The sequence below is a fragment of the Dermacentor variabilis genome, chromosome 7 (assembly GCF_050947875.1).
Source record: "Dermacentor variabilis isolate Ectoservices chromosome 7, ASM5094787v1, whole genome shotgun sequence".
NCBI lineage: Eukaryota > Metazoa > Arthropoda > Arachnida > Ixodida > Ixodidae > Dermacentor > Dermacentor variabilis.
Window position 1 is genome coordinate 108,597,355 of NC_134574.1, and position 22,614 is coordinate 108,619,968.

At 49.5% G+C, this 22,614-nt stretch overlaps 2 protein-coding genes across 2 annotated transcripts in view; one reads left to right on the plus strand and one right to left on the minus strand.

The window, feature by feature from the left end:
- Positions 1-18,848, minus strand: part of LOC142587755 (protein-cysteine N-palmitoyltransferase Rasp-like) — a 47,747-nt gene extending 28,899 nt beyond the window's left edge. The window contains exons 1-3 of the mRNA XM_075698980.1: positions 18,695-18,848; positions 2,502-2,593; positions 494-561 (exon numbers count right to left, since the gene is read on the minus strand). Coding sequence (XP_075555095.1) covers positions 494-561; positions 2,502-2,593; positions 18,695-18,804 — 270 coding nt within the window. The 5' untranslated portion in view covers positions 18,805-18,848. The remainder of the gene's footprint in view (positions 1-493; positions 562-2,501; positions 2,594-18,694) is intronic.
- Positions 12,514-14,884, plus strand: LOC142588270 (uncharacterized). The gene is made up of 2 exons (XM_075699843.1): positions 12,514-12,538; positions 14,327-14,884. The coding sequence occupies exons 1-2, from the start codon at positions 12,514-12,516 to the stop codon at positions 14,857-14,859; spliced, it is 558 nt and encodes a 185-aa protein (XP_075555958.1). The 3' UTR covers positions 14,860-14,884.
- Positions 18,849-22,614: the final 3,766 nt, after the last annotated feature.

Consider the following 22,614-nt stretch of genomic DNA (forward strand, 5'->3'; position numbering starts at 1 on the left):
AAGGAGGCTAGCACATGTTTAGAAATTAGCAAGAACTCACGGCACCCAGGAAAGACAGGCGGATTGTTTATCATATGAACGTACACAAAGGCTGTTTAATTTCCAGCGTGCACAAATAATCCTCAGTAAGGAGGGATCCCGTAGGGACGAACAAGGGCGAACATAATTAATAAAGTAGGGCACAGGAAGAACCAGCACGAGCTATATTCACAAGGCGTCAAATGAAGTGCATGACGTTGAAGATCACGGCATTAAACGCTGTATCAAGGTGACGAGCCGATTTGGTGTATTTCCATGGCTGTCTGCGGAGTGGGATTGTGCTGCTCAAGGTTACCGGTATTTTTTAACACGAGCTGCGCGCAGATGTGGTATACGGCGCGCATGGTAAGTAAGGGATTGCATTACTCCAGTATGCATGTTGCGCGCCTTAATCTCATCTTTTTGCAATAAAATAGTGGCCATAATGCTTAGTACCATACAGCGAGTGACTTACCTGCTTTTGCTCAAGACCGAAAGGGCTGTCTTTGAAGGAACCCCCTTGATGCTCCAGAAGAAAGGTTTCTATGAAGCAGAGGAAATGAGTACGTCATCCCACACAGTTAGAAAAAAAAAACGCGATGCGTCTCTGGTTTTACGCACGGCATTTCAGTGTGAGGAAAGTGGGACTTTCTGCAAAATTCAAGGAATATATTATAAAACCTGAAGTTACGCCGGTCACTTAACTCACGTAGCCGAGAAGTGTAGTAACAAATAATTTAATTATAGGGTTTAACGTGCCAGAACCACTTTCTGATTATGAGGCACGCCGTAGTGGAGGACTCCGGAAATTTCGACCACCTGGAGTTCTTTAACGTACACCTGAATCTAAGTAGAGGGGTGTTATCACATTTCGCCCTTATCGAAATGAGGCCTTCGCGGCCGGGATAGCAGTGTAGTACTAAAACATCAGAGTTCAAATTTGCAGTTCTTAATACTGTCCGACTTAATACGGTCTTTCAGACTTCAAAAAACCTCAGTGCCCTTCCACCGTATGAATAAGTATGACCAGCGAAGCTGTGTGTGTGCGCCCCTTAATGGCGAACTGCACCTCCGCCCACGTATGAGGCTCCACGTGTGGGAATGCTTAACGTCGGCGCGTTTCGGCCCGGCATTTCACTATCTTCGTGATCTTTTCTACAAGTGAAAACGATAGTGGGGAAAGTAGCCCTTAACAGTTGCGCACAAAACTTGTAAAAAAAAATGCGAATGTATTGTTGAGGTATAAGGGTAGCTTCAGATGTGGCAATAATTTGTCGCGATGGTCGCCCGTTTTTAAGGATAAGAATGCCGCTCACTTCGATGGCCAGTGACTTTCTGCAAAATCCAAGGAGTATATTACAAAACCTGCAGTTACGCCGGTCACTTAGCTCACGTAGCCGAGCAGTGTAGCACTAAAACATCAGAGTTGAAATTTGCAGTTCTTAATACGATCTTTCAGACTTGAAAAAATCTCAGTGCCCTTCCAATCTACGAAGAAGGATGACCAGCGAAGCTGCGTATGTGGGCCCCTTAATGGCGAACTGCATCTCCGCCACCGGACGGCCCAGTATTGCGCTATCTTCGAGTTGGCTCCACTTATGGGGAGTGCTTGACACCTGCATCCCGTCTGCCGCGTTTCGGCCCGGCATTTCACAATCTTCGGGATCCTTTTCTACAAGAGGAAACGATAGTGGGGAAAGTAGCCCTTAACAGTTGCACACGAAACTTGTAAAAAAAATGCGAAAGTATCGTTGAGGGAGAAGGGTAGCTTCAGATGAGGCAACAATTTGTCGCGATGGTCGCCCGTTTTTAAGGATAAGAATGACGCTCACTTCGATGGCCAGTCAAGAACTGTCACTTCACTCAGAACCCGACTTGAATGAACGACTTTATTTAGATATGCATCGTTCTTGCCTGTGCCGTACGCCTCTCACTGCCATTCTTCCCTCTTCAAGGATCCTACGTAGCCTGCAGCATCGCGTTATCGCTGCATCAACGTCCCCCAGTGTGCGACTAACCACCGTCGGCTTGGAAATGGCGCAGTGCAAAAACTCAACGAGGGCATCAGAAAAAGGTTTGTACTGAGCGGTGCATAAATATAATCATTGCATCACTGCACACGTAAACCTCCCCCAGCTCTTTTGCGTGTCCGGCTATGGCACAGAGAGGAGAAACAGCGCCCGACCAAACCACGCCGAAATGCGGGGAAGTACTTGACTACGGTAAGCGCAAAATAGGCGGGACGAAAACAACACGACGCAGATGAGACAGAGAAGTCTCGTCTTGCTTTGGCCCCGTCTATTTTGTTTCACCGCAGTCAATTATGTATCACCAAATAACACAAAATCCTACTCTCTTAAATGTACAAGAAGATAGGGAAAGAAAGGTTGGCCTTGAAAGTCTGCAAACGACGTTCTTTCGCGGCTTATCAAGGGCGCAAGAGATCGAAAGGGAAAAAAGAAATCTTCAAGCCATTCACTTACTCTGTTCGGTGGTTGCGAACCGCCAGAATGCATAGCCGACGGCAGTGTAAGAAAGAACCCAGTGGTACACCTTTCCCGGAGTCCATCTCCATCTTAAAAGTTAGAAATTGAGTTTTATTGTTATCGTTACATCGCATATTCTCATCCAGACTTGCAATAGAAATGAAGACACAAGAACACTTGCACGTGCACACACAAAAACAAAGTAGCACTCACGAATGCACATGTGTACACACCCACAAACATCCTCACAAACACGCAACAAACCATGCAGAGAGCAAAAACACTAACACGCATACAAACACAGTCACACCTGCCCTCGTTGTGTTCTCAAGCTTTCGTTATGTTTACGGAATGCGCCGTTCCCAAGCTGACGGGGTTCGTCGCACGCTGCTTTGGGAGAGGTTGCATACCAGCGCCTCCCCCCCACGCCCTATGTCTGCGGTTTCTTTTTGTTTGTGTTGTTTCCTTCATTAATTCTCGGTCATGTTAATTCAAGAAAATGCTCACTTAGTCGCACATATATAAACTATGAACTCTCAGACAAATGCAAGCACATGCACTCTTTTACAAACACACGCGTTTTGGCACGTGATACCCCAGAGTTCCTTACGAGCCACTCACGTGAAAATACAGACACCAAATACAGGCACACACACACACAAGCACGGACACACACAGGCATACACAACACAGCCACACAAATGCACATGTAGGCAGATGAAGGAAGAGGAGAAGGTTTTAATTAGGAGAAAGCTGGACAGGTGGTCTTGGAGAGCGTGTCCCAAGCCTAATACTCATCACTGAGGTAAGGGGAGAGAGAGATAGAAAGCTAAATGCAGATGTCATGTCATTATGCTACATTGCTAATATATACACATAGTTCAGAACAGCTATGCGCTCTATAGAAATACTACGCACCACAAATAGATAGATCAACAACAGGCTGTTAGATACGGGGCCTTTTCCTGAGCCTCCTTCGAGTTCTCCAGACCACGCCGAATCGCGCCACAGCTAATTAAGGAGCGCAGAAGCACGTATACCACATTCCCGAGGCGCGGCACTTGCAAGCAAGTTGGCGGCCCCCACCTCGTACGTTGCATCTGGAGCTATTCACTGCTTGACTCTTCCCGAAAGTGAAGCGAGTGCCTGGCACTGTTCCAGGTAACGTGGGTCCAAGAGGCAAGACGGGTGTAATGCACCGTCAAGCCCTGGCAGCAATCCCCCCCGTCCGCCTTTATCACGGTAGTTGCAGACCGGGAAGGCAAGATCGCAGAGAGAAGTAAGCACTCGGACAATTGGGGACCAAGGAGCGACCCTCTCCGCCGGGTGTCACACAATCGCACGGGCGCCTACCAATGGCCGAAAATGATGACACCTGAGCGGGCTCGCCGATTGGCCGAACGTGACGTGACTTCTAGACACCGAAGGGCTTAAAAGACACAGACCGGGAGCAGCAAGAGAGCATTCTTTGATTCATCTCTTTCGAGCTTCTTGCCACGGGCTGCAGCGTCCGAGTTGCTGCCGGCCCGTAATGACTCTATGACTGTTAATTTCTTGGTCGTATCACTGTAAATAATGTAAATAAACCTCCAGTTTTTCATCCCGACGTTCTCCTCAACTCTTACAACTGGTTGCCAGCGATGGGATCACCTCCAAATGCAGCAACTGGTGGCAGCGGTGAAATCGCCTCCAAATGCAACAACAGGTGGCAGCGCTACGGATGAACCTTCGTCGAGAGAAATCCTCAGGAAACCGGAACAGCAAAAAAGAGCCTTCGTCTAAAAGGAGTCCCGAGGAACTTGGAACAGCGAAGAAGAGCGAGGCTTCGACCCAGGGAGTCCTGAGGAAACGGGAACAGCGGACCAATAGACCAGATGGCAGGGTGCTGCAACCGTAAGTGAGCGCGTGGTTTTTTCCTTTTGATTCGCCCGACTTCAAATGTTGTGTGTTCATTTTGATAGTTCTAGGAATCGGGAATTTGTCGTACATTGTGTGTTTGCACAAATTATTAAGGAAAACAGTTCTAACCACCAGTCGGGGCAGCTGCCATGGATCTTAGAAGGTTGACGAGGTTAGACTTGTTGTTGGTGTGCGACGATTTGGGAGTTGAGGCGGACGAACAGGTGAAAACTCCAGCTATAATAAAGGCGATTCAAGATAGTGACAATGATGATGAAAGCAGTAAGATTGCTTGGGAGGTGATACAAGAACCACGGGAACGTGAGCGTTGTGAACGTAAGCGTGAGAGTCACGAACGTAAGCAAAAGTACAAGAAAGAGAAGGCAGCATTGGAAAAAGAGATACCATATTTTCAGCAGTTAAAGGAACAAAGACAACGCCTGTCTGAAAATTCTGTAGGCAGTACAGAGCGAAAGAATGAGGAAGTATCTGGAGGATTTTCGCCAAAAGCCAACGAGAAGAGTAGTGCTTGTGAGATTGGCTGCACATTCATAGGTGAATGGAAAGGACTAGCCACTAACGATGCCTTTGTGGCAACAGAGGCCGTTAAAGGCCAGAGTGAGAGCGACGAGGTGCTGTACCAAGAGAGGACTGTAGAGACAGCTAGGCCAGCTGCGAACAAATTGGCACAGTTACCGCGCGTGTGCGTCGCATCTCATGGTATCGAAGTCGTTAGCGAGGTACAGGGTACCGTTGACCCGACAGACACGAGCACCCATGTCGAGTCAGATCTGCGTGCCGAAGTGAAGTGCCAGCTGGACGATGCAGTTGAGGGTAATTCTCAGGATTGCGAGCTGCGTAGCTCAAGAGAATACAACGGCATTGTTCAGGGATCGGTGCAGCTCTCCGCCAGTCTAGGTAGCCTAGATAGGAATGATTCAGTTATTAATCATTCGGACTGTGCGCGTGAGAGAGCGATCGATACCGACGGGCTGTGTGCCGATGCACAGCGTGAGCTGGGCGATGCAGTAGAGGGCAGTTCACAAGAGTGCGATTTGCATTGCTCGAGTAAAGCCTGCTGCATTGTTCAAGAGTCGGTTGAGCTGTGCGCCAGTCGAGGCAGAGAGAGAGTAGATTTAAATGAAAATCACCCAGACTGTGCGGGTAAGAGACCGATCCGGGCCGACGAGATGTGTACCGGCCAGCACGAGACGCCAGAGGACGGCATAAAAGGCAATTGCAAGAGAAAGCGCCGCAGAAAGAAACGCCGTAAATATCGGAATGCGGTGGCTAATGTAGCGAAGCCAGAAACGGCGACGGGCGCGACGAAAAGAAGGGTGCGATCGTCGTTGACATGTGCGCATCAAGCACGTTCGGGCCACCGGTCAAAAAGTGACCGAGAAGCATGTTCTGCACGGACGCGAACAAAGGGCACGGGGCAGTTATGTTCCTTGTCGGTCCGTCGTTCTTTTCGAAGTTCAGCGTGTAGTACAAAGAAGCGCAAGGTGGCAAGACGAGACCAGGTGGTACGGAGTCGCGACGCGGTTAATCGAGTTCGTGTTGAAAGCAGGGCGCCAGGACGCAAATTGGCAGGAGACTGTAACGTCTTGGGGGAGCTGATAGTGAGTCAGTCCTTTTGTTGTTCCTCGGTAGCCAGAGTAGCTTTCGAACCGCGACCACCTCGAGTACGACTCAAAAGTATGCGTCAGAAGTAAACATTGGAAACTGGAAGCCAAGAGAGCTTCCGTAGAAGTGAAACGTGTTTTGTTTTATTTTTTGAGCATCGGATAATTTTCGCGATTTAAGTTTCTTGCAATATGTAAAAGTATAAGCTTTGTTTGTGTTTTGTATGAGAAGCTCCGAGATTTGAAAGATGCGTTTTAGGCAAAACTTTAGTCTCGCGAGGTGTTCATTAATGAGTAGATAGGCGCTTTTTTGTGTGTGTGAGTAACCTGAAGGTCAAGGTTATCGTTGAGTGGCCCATGGTAACGCGCGTGTGTTTTAGTTAACCTTCTTTTTTTTATAAGTTTTTTTATTTTCTAAGGTGAAGCTCGTAGGCTTTCAGTAAGTGCACCATTTGCACAGAGAAGAACTCTTAGGTCTATTAGCGCGTGTCCTGTGTGGACGGAAGGAAGCAGATTTATGACTGGGTTGCTCGTTTGTGTTAAGAGTAGCCGTATTCTGATTTCTCTAGTACGCGTGCGTGGAACAAGTTATTAGAAGACACATTTGTTTAAAGGTTCCTCTCTGTTGCGTAGTTCAAGCAAATTAAGTTCATGTTTAGGTTACGAGTCCTGTAAGGACTAAAGGAAGAAACGTGAGTAAGCGTAATGAAAAGTTTGCCTACGACGCAAGTACGCGTTCTGAATAGTGACCACAAGGCTAACGCGCTTGTGTTTACGTACTTGTGAATATGGCGAGACTGTTCAGTGGCAACAGTACGTGAGATAAGTACGTCACTGCGCTAGGGTGAGAAAAGGCTGTTCGCGAAATTAGGGCACATAAGTTATGTTCGGCTGTTTTCATTATTTGTTTGCAACGACAACGACCCTTTGTTGTGATACAAAAATAACACTCTGATCTTGTCGGCATTCGGGGAAGAATGGATAGCGGTTTGGAAAGGTGGTTGGAACTGCTTTGTCAAAATTGCGGAAATAAAAGATCAGGGTTCATTTTGACTCAGTAATAGCCTGGCGAGTCAGAGGTGGAGAGCCTGCGCCTACACGTGGTGCAGCGATGTGTTGTCTTGTTTGTTCGACGTACGTTCTCCAGGGCCCAGGATCCCGAAGTTCGTCAAACGAGGCTCGACACCAGTACCCTGCAGGTTCTTTCAGCGTTCCTCATGGCCAGCGAATTGATTTCACCGGCCATTCCGAACTTCCGGGGCGAGGACGAGCTGTTAGATACGGGACCTTTTCCTGAGCCTCTTTCGAGTTGACCAGACCACATCGAATCGCGCCACAGCTAATTAAGGAGCGCAGAAGCACGTATACCACATTCCCGAGGCGCGGCACGTGCAAGCAAGTTGGCGGCCCCCACCTCGTACGCCGCATCTGGAGCGACTCACTGCTTGACTCTTCTTGAAAGTGAAGCGAGAGCCTGGCACTGTTCCAGGTAACGTGGGTCCAAGAGGCAAGGCGGGTGTAATGCACCGTGAAGCCCTGGCAGCAATCCCCCCCCGTCCGCCTTTGTCACGGTAGTTGCAGACCGGGAAGGCAAGACCGCAGAGAGAAGTAAGCACTCGGACAATTGGGGACCAAGGAGCGACCCTCTCCGCCGGGTGTCACACAATCGCACGGGCGCCTACCATTGGCCGAAAATGACGACACCTGAGCGGGCTCGCCGATTGGCCGAACGTGACGTGACTTCTAGACACCGAAGGGCTTAAAAGACACAGACTGGGAGCAGCAAGAGAGCATTCCTTGATTCATCTCTTTCGAGCTTCTTGCCACGGGCCGCAGCGTCCGAGTTGCTGCCGGCCTGTAATGATTCTATGACTGTTAATTTCTTGGTCGTCTCACTGTAAATAATGTAAATAAACCTCCAATTTTTCAACCCGACGTCCTCCTCAACTCTTACAACTGGTTGCCAGCGGTGGGATCGCCTCCGAATGCAACACGGCACAGAAGCATGCGCATACGTACTAATGCTCCCACAAGCGTGCGCACGCACACCTCACGACCATACAAGCAGAGACGGACACAGCCAACACCGCCTAGATAGCACAAGGCCTCTTCACTCCGATCCATGATGTCATGTTACCTGGCCCGACTGCCATAGAATCTAATGGGGATGCTCCAGAGTTGGCAACAGTGATTCAGACGTCATCGCTTTCATCACACCAGCTTTGTCAATGGAAACTTCAGGCCAGGTAGCGTGACGCCATAGATTGGAGCAAACAGGCCTTGTGCTATCTAGGTGTTGTTGACACAGTACGCACATGCAGGACCATGCATGCGCTTGTAAACTATAGCGTAAGAACACGCGTACGCACGAGCACTGACAAGCACTCGCTCCAAACGAGCGCGCACACACACATGCTCACGCAGATGTAACATGCACTGTAAAACAGTTGCATTCGGCAGTAGCGGCCACGTGGTCACCTTCACATACAGTGCAAGGTCGATCCAAATAGGTCGCGAAGCTTCGGGCGAAAAGCGGTTCAGAAAAAATTGTCACCGACATCAACAAGGGTGGTTATGGGAGCAGTGACTGGAAGCAGCAGTTATGGGAGCAGCAGGTTCGGAAGGAAAAAATGTTGGGAATGAGAAAAGCGTTTTTTTAATGAAAGCGAGAGACAATTAGAATCATTCAACGAAAATAAAATTCCTTATCTATATTATATATGCCTGACGAGTAAAGAAAAGAACTCTATTTTATTTTATCATTATTAATAAATACCCTTTTTCTTGCCACTTTCGCTTGCAAAACAATGTAGCTCTTGAAGAGTTCAGAGAGGCGCGCTCGTAAAGTTCACCTGTTACAATATGCCCCCCCCCCCCCTAACACGTTGTGCTCTTTTGCTTGTCTCGACGTTTCTCTGAATATGGTGACGGGGGTAGCTCCGTCGTTTCTCAACCTGCTCAGCCAAAAGTTGTGAGTTACGACCACCAGATAGTTGCTCACTTTAATTGTCTACGTTCGACTGCGCAGGCCAATGGGCTTGGCGTCGGACAATAGAACCAGCACTCTACACATAAAGCTTTCGTCAGCCTCGAAAGCAAGTATGTTCTGTTCAGGAGTGCCATTTCAACACCCGTAAGGCCGATTTTCTTGCAACGCTTTCCGTGCTGAAAGCTCGAAACGCCCATCAAGTTGAATGGCGGGGCATTTAAACATAGAGCTCTAATGGCAGCCCACAAAAACAAATTTCGCGCCTTTGAGAACAAAATGACGTCACTTCTGTTTTTAACGGATATGGCGTCACATTGTTTTTTCTTACGCCGGAAGTGTTCCCTCCTCGTAAAGATGGCGCTAAGCCCCATAAACCGCCGATGAACCGCCGTGTTTTGAACGTATGGGCTTCTATGGAAGCTTCGCTACCAGGTGTATTAACCTTGTACAGTGATTCTAAGCAGCGTTCCCCCCCCCCCTCCTTCTGTTTCGCAGTTATTTTCACACGGATTCCGATGGCCGTATGACGTCTGCCATGGACACTGGTGTAGCTCGCTAGGTCTCAACGCTGCCGTTACTTGCCTCTGGCCAGACGAGCAGGCTCATCAAGATAAACGGGACAGCTGTACTCTGCGCTCGATGGTTGGATGAGTGCTATCGGCTGTCAACGACTTCATCACTTCCTACGCACTTTCATCGGTGTTGCTGTACGTTTCTTTGGTGCAGTCGCATTCGGCAGCAGCGGCAGCGTGGTCAACTTAGCGTACAGCGCATCTAAGCAGAGTTTCTTCGGTTTCGCAGGTTGGTGCTTTCAAATTGGTTTCACTAACTACTGTTACTGCCACCGCGCGCGACTGTTTCCCCCCGCTTACTCAATATGGCTGACGAATCTGACAACTGTCTTGCCTGTTACCAAGAAATTGCTACTGCTGCTTTGTCGGTGGTCTGCTCTGGATGTGATTTTAGTTATAACATTGGTAGCTGTTCAGGCCTGAAAGCTAGGACTTTCAACGCCATAAAAACTGTTGTCGGTTTATTGCAGTGGGTGCGTTGAACTGGTAAGGCTGGTGGGTATTTCCGCAAGCCCGTTATTGACGAAGGAGCACCTTCAGGTGAACATAGTTACTTGATTAGCGAAATGAAATCTGGGAATGCAAAGTTATCTGCATTACTACCTCTGGCAGAGAAAGTTGATTCCAATAAAAGAGTTGAATATTGGGCTAGTTGGACGGACTTGATTCCTTTCTCCAGTTAAAAGACTTAGTAGTTGATTTAAAGGCATCACCGGAACACATGTTCAGTCAATATGACGAAATAAATAAGCACCTGGTCAACCAATATCGAGAAATCACTGAGATTAAGGAATGGTAAAGTGAGATGAAAAATTCCGCTGCTGAAAACAATATCATCGACTTGCAAAACTAGCTGAATGACATTGAACAATGTGGACGGAGGCACGACCTTGAAATACGAATTCTTTTGCACAGTGAGAATGAGGGCTTGTCGGACAAGGTAAATGAACTCATGAGGCCTTTTGGTTTGTCCCCTTTGATGGAGCAGGAAATAAGTGGAACACACAGAATGCCAGCGAAAGGTGACTGAATACCTGTCGTGCTGATACGGTATGTCTCACGCAAAGCGAAAGAAATCTGACAAGAAAAAACAGAGCTGCTGAGACAGTAAATCGCATATTCATTTATACGATATCCTCACACCAAGAAATTAGCGTCTGCGGTGGTTGGCAGGTTCTAGGGCAGGAGAAACCGGGTATCGGGTTGCTTGTCAGAAAGGAGGAAAAGTGCGCAGAACACCTGGTGAGCGGGCCCTGCGCATTTAAAGTGATGACATTTAGGCAAGATGATTGGTTCTAGTAACAATGAACAGCCTTGCAGTGCTTCCAGTTGTCGCACGTGAATAGCTAATGCATATGGCCATTTCAACTCAAATCGATGGATAGTGAATTGATATTTTTCCAAGAAGATTGTTGCAGTGCTGAATTCTTTTGCAAACATATTGAAAAACTAATACAACGGGCGCAGAAAATGACCTCGGTATTCTGTCCTAATACTAGAAGCCTAAGATAAAAGAGTGATGATATTTTATTTATCTACGTTCCCTTTGAATAACATATGATGTATTTGCGTTCACAGAAACTTGGTTTCGCGAGGCCCAGGGTGTAATTCAATTTGACGGGTATTCTGATGTGTCACTTTTTGAAAAGTATAGAGGTGACGGTATTTCTCTACTTTCATCGCAAAATTTTGTCTTGGAGCTGTATTCTGCTGTGAATGAAAATTATGAAGTGTTATCTGCCGAATGATCTACTTTTATACATATTTTATTGTACCTACCACTTTGGGGTGATGTGAACAATTTTGCATGAAATATTGAACAAGACAGCAACAAAATCCCAACAAAGATGGGCGTATGGCAGGGAGATACGATCTCTTCAATGCTATTCACAGCGTGTTTACCGGAGGTATTCAGAGAGCGGGATTGGGAAGAATTGGGGATAAGAGTTAATTGAGAATACCTTCGCAACTTGCGATTCGCTGATGATATTGCCTTGCTTAGTAATTCAGGGGACCAATTGCAATGCATTGTAATCCATGCTCACTGACCTGGACAGGCAAAGCAGAAGGGTGGGTCTAAAAATTAATCTGCAGTAAGCTAAAGTAATGTTTAACAGTCAAGGAAGAGAACAGCATTTTACGATAGGTAGCGAGGCACTGGAAGTGATAAGGGAATACATCTACTTAGAGCAGATAGTGACCGCGGATCCGGACCATGAGAATGAAATAATCAGAACAATAAGAATGGGCTGGGGTGCGTTTGGCAGGCATTCTGAGATCATGAACAGCAGGTTGCCATTATCCCTCAAGAGAAAAGTGTATAACAGCTGTGTCTTACCAGTACTCACGTACGGGGCAGAAACCTGGAGGCTTACGAAAATGGTTCTACCACGACCTACTGTATAAGGGCGACCTGCGCGTGCTGCGCTTCGCCAGCAGCGCCGATTTGCTTTTGCTTGTGTGGTTTTTTTTAGTTTTCCAAGCCGCCGCCGCGAATAGTGGCGCTAGTGCTCACCCCCACCCTGTGGCCGGCCGCACGCACGGGCAGCAAGCATTTTCAGCGATAGCACGGAGGGACGCAAACGTACGTGCGCGAAACAGTCGATTAGCTGAGCGCTTGGTGATCTGTTGATGCGGCTAGATCTTGATTACCATATTCTATTTCAGTGACACTGTGATTCTCAGCCCCGTGGGCGCAGGCTTTCGAGTTTGCGGCTTCACGCACGATGGTTTACTGCTGCGTGCCGTTGTGCAAGTCAAGCGGCCGAACAGCAAGAGGAATTTCATTTCACGAGTTCCCCGTGACCAATATTAGGAACAGATGGTCGAAAAACATCTCTCGGCAAGGCGAAGGCAAGTTACTATGCTGTACTTAGCTTTGAAACATGCTTTTAATGTGCATTTCGAGCGACGGCTCCCGCCCCATGGCGATCGAGCTTCGGAGCTCTCGTGCGTTCCAGTAGTCGTGTTTGCGTTGCTTTGAGCGGTACTCATAACTTACCCGCGTGAAGTAATGTATGCCTGTTGCCTGTATGCCTCTATGCATGCCTCTATGCATGTTGCCTCTATGCATGTATGCCTGCAATGTATGCCTGTTTCCACGATGTCCCTCTTTTTTTTTCCAGGGCTAGGGAAAGAGCCCTGGGTTCCAAGCGACCGAAGCAGGGTCTGCAGCCTTCACTTAAGGCCAGAAAACTATCGGGAAGGCCTTAAGCTGCGGAGGTTGAAACCTGATGCTGTGCCAACAGTTTTTCCTGCATTCCCTGCGTACTTGCAGCCATCAACAAAACAGACGCGACGCGTACTGAAGCGAAAGCTTCCTGCTTCCGCTCCTTCGGTGAGCGAGTCTCCTGGGCTTGCGAAAAAAAAAAAACGGGTAAATACGATTCTTTTGCCGCACATTTTGTATCTGTTTAGCGGTAAAAACAACATATGCTGGTTCTAAATATCATGCATAACTGTATAGCTGTCTGTTGCAGCTGTTGTAATAGAACTCGTTTGTTTTTGCATTTCAGGCAAAATGAATGTATTCTTGACACAGCTGCAGCAGAAGCACTAACCTGTGATGACGGAAACAACGAGGCTGTAACTGTTCAGAAATCTGGGAGTTCTGGACCTGCAGAACAACCTCCGCAAGGAGCTCCAATGGAGCCTTCAGGAATCTCTTTGCTGGAGCCAATCCAAGAGGCCCCCTCTGGCCAGCTTTTGCTTCCCACCTTTCAGTTAGCTCCACAAAAAGCACTGAGAAGGGGCCTGTTGTCATCATCAAAGCCAGCAGCTAAGGGAACACAAACGAGGCTCTCGGTTTCACGAATTTCGGGACTATTCAGGCGAGTAGCAACACTCTCGAGACAACGCAGACGGCTTGTGGAGAAACATGTGAAGCTGCAAGAGGAGCTCTCAATGCTCAGACATGAAAAGAGAAAAACTGAGGCAGCAATGAAGAAAACAAACTTCACGGTGCTTCAGGTATGGTATCCGTTATTCGATTGTCAATTACAATTACTCTTCATTGAAGTTTTGCCTTTTACAATTTTGGACTCTTTCAGGAAAAAGTGGAGCAAAATGATGCAAGAGCCCTTTTCATTCAAGAGCAGGTGACTCAACCGTTATGTGCACGAAACACCTGCTAAATGCAGGATTTCACTTTGTGCTGACAGGAAAGTTTTCCAGTGATGACGTAGAGTCATTGTTCTCGGCTATTAGGCAGCTAAATGGCAGCAATCACCAAACAGATGCCTACTCGGCGTTGTCGGCGCTTCAGAAGATTCTGGTCACTGGGATAATTCATTCTTCAGTGAGTGGCAGTGTCGGAAGTGTGGTGCAAACCTAGGGGCAGCATCACGTCTGCCTGTTCAAACAGTGACTAGGGCCACTGCAGGAAAGGATGTTCAAAAGCTTCTGCTCCCCTACCTGTCTGCATTCGAGTCGTACCCAACTATGCATTTTGTCCTAATCAATGCACTGTAGAGCGAGCGCTGAAAGCATAGCTAAAAAATTACTTGTAACGGTCTGCATGTTTGTAAAAAAGAGCATGATAATAATGAAGCATATATGTTTTGTTCGATATTTCTATAGAGTACACAATTTGCTATTAAGCATTTTCTGAAAAATGTCTCAAGTGGCTTTTTATTTAACTACATGCTGGCCTTCAGTCGATGTCAAGGTTTCTGTAGCAAACACTCTTATTCAAAGAAATCACTAACCAGTTTACTGTTCTTCGTGACTGCTGTTAAGCTTGTTATTACCTATTTCTTACAGCATACCACACTTTATTTCCAGGTCTGCCACAACAGAGCTTGAGGTTGAGCACGCTAGCTCTGATTGCTGGCTTCCTGGTGAGGGCAGTGCAAGACAATATTGACTGCTTGGGATGCATTGATAAGTTACGTGCACCAACTTGCACTTCAACTACCACTGCCCTGATTGCAGGAATTGACAGAGGAGGGCTCTCCTACCCCACTTTGGCTTTTGTGGGCTTTGTTTCACTTCTTGAGGGTGCTACCTCTAAAGCGGCTGCAGTGCTGGTGAAAGGGCCACAGCCTTTAAAAAAGTTTGGAGAAGTTGTGCTCCCTTCAATTGTTAAAAACCCATTGTTTATGTGCAGCACAAATCACTCGGAGGCCCATAGAATGGAACTTGTTAGACTTGTGCTGAAGAAGTTCATGAGGCCCTTTTTGACGAATTTCGCTGGGCTGCTCACTGAAGGCAACGCAAAGAGAAATGCCCTGAACAGAAAGCCCAACTGCAGAAAAGTACTTGAAGTGTAGGAACTATCCACGTGATTGCACAATAAAGCGCCCTTGGAATTTTTCAAGCTCAGACTTTTGTTATCATTTGGTAAAGCGGCGTAAATAAATACGTCGATAACAGCACATTTTTACGATTGTGGCATGCACTGCAATTAAATCTACTCGCGTTCTGCCGCGCTATCAACGGCACGTCACTTCACTAAACGTGCCGAATGCAGCAAGGAAACGCGTGGGCCCTCCAAAGCGGTACGTAGTGCGTTCATTGCTTCCGGCTCGAGACTAGCGAAACCTACGGGAGAATGAAGTGCGGATGTGTTCAGGCCTCGGCTAACGCGGGAAGTGCGCACCAGACCATACTTACACCACAGCACTAACCAACATTTTAGCAGACAATGAGGGAAAAAAAAGCTCAAAGGGATGACTTTACAATCCTAGCAGCCGCGCGGCCACGCCTTCGAAGTAGTTTCAGATTTCATTGCACTGTACAGCGAAGATACCAAATATCTGGGGTTGAGTGCCTCTCGCATATGTCGCCGCGCCTATTTCTAGCCGCACCCTGTCTGTAATTTGAAATGCCAAGTTTACTGCAGCTCCTCTGCGAATTTTTACCGTCATCGCCGTATTCCTGAAGGCAGTGCCTGAGGGTTTCGGGCGCTGCGGTGAGGGGGAGCACTGGCGGCCTCTACCGGCACGCTTGGTCCCTACTCAATGATCACGTGGTATTTCTTCGGCCACGCGCTCCCCTAGGCGACCACGGGATGCGCAGGTCGCCCTTTATTCAGTAGGTCGTGGGTTCTACTTAAATTGAGGACGAAGCTACGATGCAATCGGGCGTGCCCACAGCGAATGAAATTTGAACGCACAACAAAATTAAATTTGAACTGCGCGCCAAGGTGACATTAAGAAAGCGGAGCGCCTTCAAGATTTCACCTTGGAGCGCAGTTAAAATTTCATTTTAGATGTTAACGTAGACGCCACGACTTGCTCATTTGGTGCCTACGACGCGCTAAACGCAAGCCAAACGCGGTTGTCCTCGGCGAACCGCAGTGCACTTAACCAGTGGACTTGTGGCGGCACCTTGCGGCGGCTCCGGTATTTACGCCATGTAACCGACGGCAGCTTGAAGTGAGTTGTGGGCCAATAGCAGCCGTCTAAGGGAATGACGAATTAAAGCGTCCAGAAGAGGGAGGACAGGGCCGTCTGTTGAAAAGAGAGCGCTTGTGACTTCGTGATCCTCGCGCGAGTTTGGCGGAGCGAGTACGACCGCAAAACTTGGCTGAGATATTAACAGCAGCGTAGATGTTAACAACAGCGAGATGGGGGCGGGGGGTGGTTCAGGGCTTCTTTAATGTTCGCTATTATTCGCGGCAGGCATGTTGCTCCGCCTTGTAGCTCAGTCATGACAGTTTGCTCGTGACGACGAGAATGTCACTGCCGGTCTCCTTCGACGTGCTTGGAACGACGCAGTAAGTGTCGGCTGAGTGGCGCGTGCAACGCGCATTTTTCTTGCTGGTCTTTCTGTAGAAGTAGGAAGTTGCAAGCCGCGGAGCTCTTTAGCACAGGCGCTTGATTAGGTAGCCGATTTGTAAAAAAATAATAATAAAAAATGCGGACCGTACTGTGAGGCAGACTCCACGAGTTGGGTTGACAAGAGGAGCGCAGCACTGGTTTGAATCGCTTTGCCACTCTGTCATTTTTTAACATCGGTGCAATACGAGGACTTTCGATTGCCCGATACGAATTAATATTTTAAGTCACCACCAAGAATGGTAGCTATTGCAGGGTCCAACAAAGCAGATCGAGCTGGTTGAGCGCACTCGGCATTACGGTACAGATGACAACCTACGATGGGGATCTGCGTGATCCTCATCGTGCAAAATCGTGGGAGAAAGTTCCCTTGTAGAAGCAGCAAATCTGGATTGGACTCGACAGCGCTCCAACTTACTTGAATAACAGGGGTATAAACTCATCTTAGGTTTCAACACCTCGAGGACGTCACCCGCCGTTGCGCCGAACGACGCGATGGTAAAATCGCCTCTTTCGGTACTTGTGAGTTTCTTCACACTTTTTTTATATCTTTGGCGAATCATTTGCCTCTTCTTTTGTTTTGTTTTTAACATGCAGTGACATCGCATTACATCACGCCCCTCGCAGTGCATGCGTGGTGCTGCTGCTCCTGCCGACGCTAAGCGTGGCACTCAGCGGAGGCTACGAGTCCCATTGTCCCTATAACTTCGTTAACGGAGCACATTCACATGCGAGAGCCCTGTCGACTGACTGTGCGACATGGATAAATATTTTGCAACAGAAAACGTCACATAAAATTCGCATGTGAAAGCGGACAAGCGCGTCTTAGTTGACTCTGCCAACAACAGCAGTGGTGTGCGCTTGTCTCATCTCTTTTTTGCACTACCTACTCGCAAACATGTAGAACTACTCCGGTGTTGTGCCACTGAACGGCAGGCTTGGGCGAATAAATGCCCGGCCGAGAGAATATCAGCCGCTGGTAGTCATGGAGGAAGGAAGATACTAGGAGAGACCGTCACGTGATAATTTCGATGCCTAGTTATAAAATATTTAGAGGAATGGGATGATGGGAAATAGGCCCTGCCATGATAGGCAAGCGGTAGCTTTAGTCGTCTAGCTTTGATTGCGTATGGTGCGGCGGTTTTAGAATATGGCGCTCGTAGTCGGTGTGGCAAATGAATGCCGAGGTTGAGTGAAGGAATTCAAGTGCGTGAAGCAGTCGAGTCTGTGTTATGTCAGTCAGGTAAAGCACCAACCACCACGCAGCTCGCCGCTTAAGCAAGCAGCATACAGACGTCATTGCAGCAGCGAACGAAGGTGTCGGCATTATGCCCAACAACCCCCGACGACCACGTAAAGGACGGCTGGTCGCGTTTCGGGGCGGTTTCAGGGAAACGAGTAAACCTTTCGCCCTGAAAACGTGTGAGGGCAATCAAGCCGCCCTTTTGACGCCGATTCGTCGCGTTTGGGGCCATATTCTGGGAAACAATATGACGTCTTTCGCCCCTGCAAACATGCGCAGGCGCTCAAGCGAGCGTGCAGAGTCCGCAGCGACTGCTCTACCGTGTGAAAAAAATTCGTCCCATCTTGTGCCTGACGATGGACTGGCGAGCCGGGGACCCCGACCATGTATGAGGCCGTGCCAGCTCACTGTTACGGCAGATAGTCGCAGTCGACACTGTCGCTCTGCTCAATACTTTCTGCCTCTCAAAAGACCGGCGATAACACAATAGACACGTCTGACTAGTGTGAGGACGTCGCACCATACAATCTTAAAAAATAGTGCACGTAAGGAAATGCGATGGCCTCGGCGTTTAGAGTGCAGGGCAATGCTATTTATTTCTTTCACAACGAAAGACGCACAGCCAGTGGCGTAGCTAGGTCATATGGCACCCGGGGCATATAGGTCTTCTGTCAAACTCCCCCCCCCCCCCCCTCCCCCGGGTGTAGTCGAGGAAGTCGAGGATATCAACAATTTCCGGGTGTCTTCAGGCGTCTATAACGGTTATCGTGAGCTCGAAAAGAAAAATGCCCTCCCTTTTGCTAACTATCCGCAGCAGACGGAACAACTTGTTCATGGCTATACTTTGCTCCTCGATTTTCAAGGGCCATGAAGTCCGTAGCTGCCGCCCTACAGTTGCACGACTGCATTTGCACGACGTGAACTTGAGGCGCTGAGCCCCGCTCTCTGCAGGGAAACAGGAATAGCACCTCTTTCACCTGTGTAACCTGTCCCCCCGAATAGGTGGGCCCACCGCGCGCGGCGCTGTGGATGACTAGTTTAAAGAATCCAAACAAATCGAAGAGACCTGCTGTCGATTCTTACCTGTGAAATCCAGTCTTTTGTATGTTGGAGCATTCCTTCATGTCATTAATCTTCTCATGAGCCGGAACCGCCGTGCGCATTTCTAGCGTCCCAACTGGAACGTCTCTCATAGGTTAGACTTTGTTCTATAGCGCTTCTCACAGCTCTACCGAGCCTACGTGTCAGACAAGAGGAAAACTCTTTCATCAAATACGTCAGAGAATGAAGGCAGTGAACAATGAATACGAGAAGAAAAAAAGATGTTGACATTTAACTTTCTGAACACGGATGACGCTCAAGCTTATGGTTGATATAGCGCACACGACGCTATCGGCCCTCGGTTCGCCTTCACGCCTACATTTCTCGCATCGCAGATCGTATTCAAGACAGTACTCGAGCGGCCGCATCATAAACAGAAGCTTCTGGAGTAGAACGCGCCTTTGTAAACATTCGCTTACTATCTAAATTACCTAGTATGCTGCGAGCGCGCACAAACTAACAAGAACACTTCACACTCGATGACCGCGGACACTCGCTGGCAAAAACGCTGATATGAGAAATCGTGGCAGCAGCAGTCAGCGAAATGACCTTCGTCGCTTCCACGGAATCGGCGCTGTGAGAACAGAGGGCACGCAAACCTACGCGCCGTCGGCCCACACCTAGACTGTGACCCCAAGGATAGCATAGGGATAACTTTAATAAAGTGCGGGCAAACGACCGTTTAACGCGTCGTAACGCTGGCCAAGCGTTGACCCGGGGTTATACTCTACTCTGCACTACCCCAGTTGGGCCCGTTTGCAGTGGTTCATGAGGCTTGCGCTTTCCGAGCGCACCCCGGGCCTGCTGGACGGCCCATAGTCGTGTGTCCTTGTCTGCAGACTGCAGTGAACTTTAAAGTTCGGACGGGTAAGTTCTGGAGGTAGCTGCCGTCGGGAACCTGGCACAGTCCCACATGATGGGCTATTGGTCCGCCGGACCCGCTGCACAAACACCGCACAGCCCACTCGGATAGAGCTCTGGGTGAAGCATGTGCAGCATTGCGGGGGCGAGGAGTGACGCGGTCTGTAATTGCCTTAGGATTACGGCCTCCTCCCGTCTGAGTGCCGGGTGGGGAGGCGGCATTGTCTGTCGAGCTAAGTGGTAACACTTGGTTAGTTCGGCATAACTGGACAATCTGTCCTTCGTTTCGAACCACCACATGTAACGGTCACTCTCGGCGGCGCGGAAGGTAAGCGCTCGCGCCGCCGAATGGGCCGTCTCGTTGTGGTTCGGTGAGGATGCACACTCGCCGGCGTGCGCCGGGAACGACTTGATACCAACGGTGCTGCCGCGGTCTTGGAGTTGGAGCTTGCCGATGATGGCGGCCGCCGGCACGCATATTCGCCCCTTGGCAAAGTTGCACACGGCGTTCCTCGAGTCGCTGAGCATGGTGCGACACTCGGCCTCGGTGATCGCCAGAGCGATGGCAACCTCCTCAGCGTCAGTAGCGTTCGTGCACCGCACGCTAGCTGCCGTTGTCTTGGTGCCGGTAGCCGCCGCAACGACCACGGCCGCGAAGCCTTCCCGCTTGTATTCCGCTGCGTCCACGTACCGGGTGTGGGGGTCTTGGGCGTGTTGTTCGGTGAGGGCCTTGGCCCGTGCCTGCCGCCGTTCTTGGTTGTACTCTGGGTGCATGTTTTTCGGGATGGGGTCTACGTAAATGTGGGCTCGCGCCTCATCTGTGATCTCGCACGGTTGCCGGCTGGGAGCTTGGGGGTTGTAACCCAGGGACGCCAGTATACTCCGGCCCGTCTTGGTGGTAGAGAGGAGTTCGATTTTCGCGGTGAGCTGCGCCTCGACTATTTCTTCTAGTGTGCTATAGACGCCGAGCTGCAGGAGCCGAGCCGTACTCGTGGTCTCCATTAAGCCCAGCGCCGTCTTGTAAGCTCGTCTGATCAGCGTGTTGATCTTGGTCCTGTCAGTGACCCGCCAGTTGAGGTAGACCGCAACGTAGGCGATGTGACTGATAACGAACGACTGGACAAGGCGCACGAGACTGTCTTGACGCATGCCCGCCCGTCGTGCAGAGACTCGGTGTATGAGCCGGATGACGTCCATTGCCTTGGTGGTAAGCTTGTTGATGGTCTCGTCGTTGCGGCCGCTCTTGTTGAGCAGCAGGCCCAGGACCCTGATCTTGGGAACTTGGGGGATGCGTTGCCCCGATGCCGTCACAATCTTGATGTGGTCACACTCCCGAAGGGGAGCGCGCTTCCGTCCCGGTCGAAGCGCTGTGAGGACGAACAGCTCGGATTTAGCGGGCGAGCACATTAGGCATATGCCGTCAAGGTGCTGCTCGATGGCGGTAACCGCCGCTTGCAGCTGTTGCTCGATCCTGGCGTCCGTGCCGCCGGCCGCCCATAGGGTAATGTCGTCGGCGTAGAACGTATGCCGGACGCCGACGACATAGACCCGTACTACCTAGCTTGTGTTAGGGGAGCTTGAAGTCTCCGGCGTGCAGTTCCACCGTGCGGTTGGTCAAGAAGTCTTGAATATAATTGCAGCTCGTTACCCCCATGTTGAGTCTTGATACTTGTGCTAATATGGCTGAGTGTTTGACTTTGTCGAATGTACTTTGTAAATCAAGCCCCAGAATTACTTTGCTGTCTTGTGTCTTTTTGTCGATGATTTCTTGTTTGAGTTGTAACATGGCATCTTGTATGCTTAGTTTGCGCCGGAAGCCGATCATCGTGTCAGGATAGAGGCCTTCCTTCTCTAGATATTCCTGCCACCGGTTGGCGACCACGTGCTCCAGCACCTTGCCCACGCAGGACGTCAGCGAGATGGGACGCAGGCTGCCGATGTCCAGTGGTTTGCCCGGTTTCGGAATCAGGATCGTTCCTGCCGTTTTCCACTGTCGGGGGAGCTTGCCCGAATGCCAGCATTCATTGAAGTAATGGATCAGGGCCTCTATCGAAGCATCGTCCAGGTTGCGTAGCATCTTGTTGGTAACAAGATCGGGGCCGGCTGCTGAGCGGGTGTTGATCTCGTGCAGCGCTACCCGTACCACTGATATGGTAATCTCTCGGTCGAGGCACGCGTTGGGCAGCCCCCCGTACGGCGGGTGGGTTTCCCTTGGCGTGTCTGGCAGATACTTGGCTTCCAGGCTCCTGATAGCGGCGTCTTTTCCTTGTTGTGTGATGGTGTGCATGAGGCGGGCCAGATGGTTGCGCTGGTATGACTTGTTCTTTGTTTCGTCTAGGAGGTGCCGAAATATATTCCATGTACAACTGCGATGCAGTTCCCTGTCAGCTCGGTTGCAGATTTCATTCCACTGCTGACGGCACAGGAGCATGCAATGGTGTTCAATGGCCCTGTTTAAGTCAGCCACCTTCTTCCTCAGTTTCCGATTCAACCGGTGCTGCTTCCAACGCGCCTGTATCGAACGTTTGGCCTCGATCAGATGGGCCAGGCGGCTGTCCATGATGATGACGTCCTCGTCTGTTTCTATGGCCTTTGTGGCTGAGCGCACTGCATCGCGGAGCTTCGCCATCTAGGTTTCGATCTCTGTGAAGTTTTATGCTGTGGTGAGGCGTCCCTTACGGAATCCGTCCCAGTCCGTCCACTTGTGTATAATGGTATTGCTCCGTAATTGGTTGGGTATCGTAATTTCGAGGATGTAGTGGTCACTGCCCAGGTCGACGCCCGTGTTGTGCCATGTTACTTTGCCCGTGTGGCCATTTTTGACTAATGTAAGGTCTGGTGTGGTGTCTCGTGCTACGGAGTTGCCGATGCGGGTAGGATGCGCGGGGTCCGTGATTAGGACACAGTTGTGGTCCAGGGTATTCTGTAATAAGTCCCGTCCCTTGGCCGTGTCCTTCACGTAACCCCACGCTCGATGGGCGGCGTTGAAGTCCCCTCCGATCAGCAACGTGTTGTCTCTGGCTTGGGTACTGGCTGTGTGC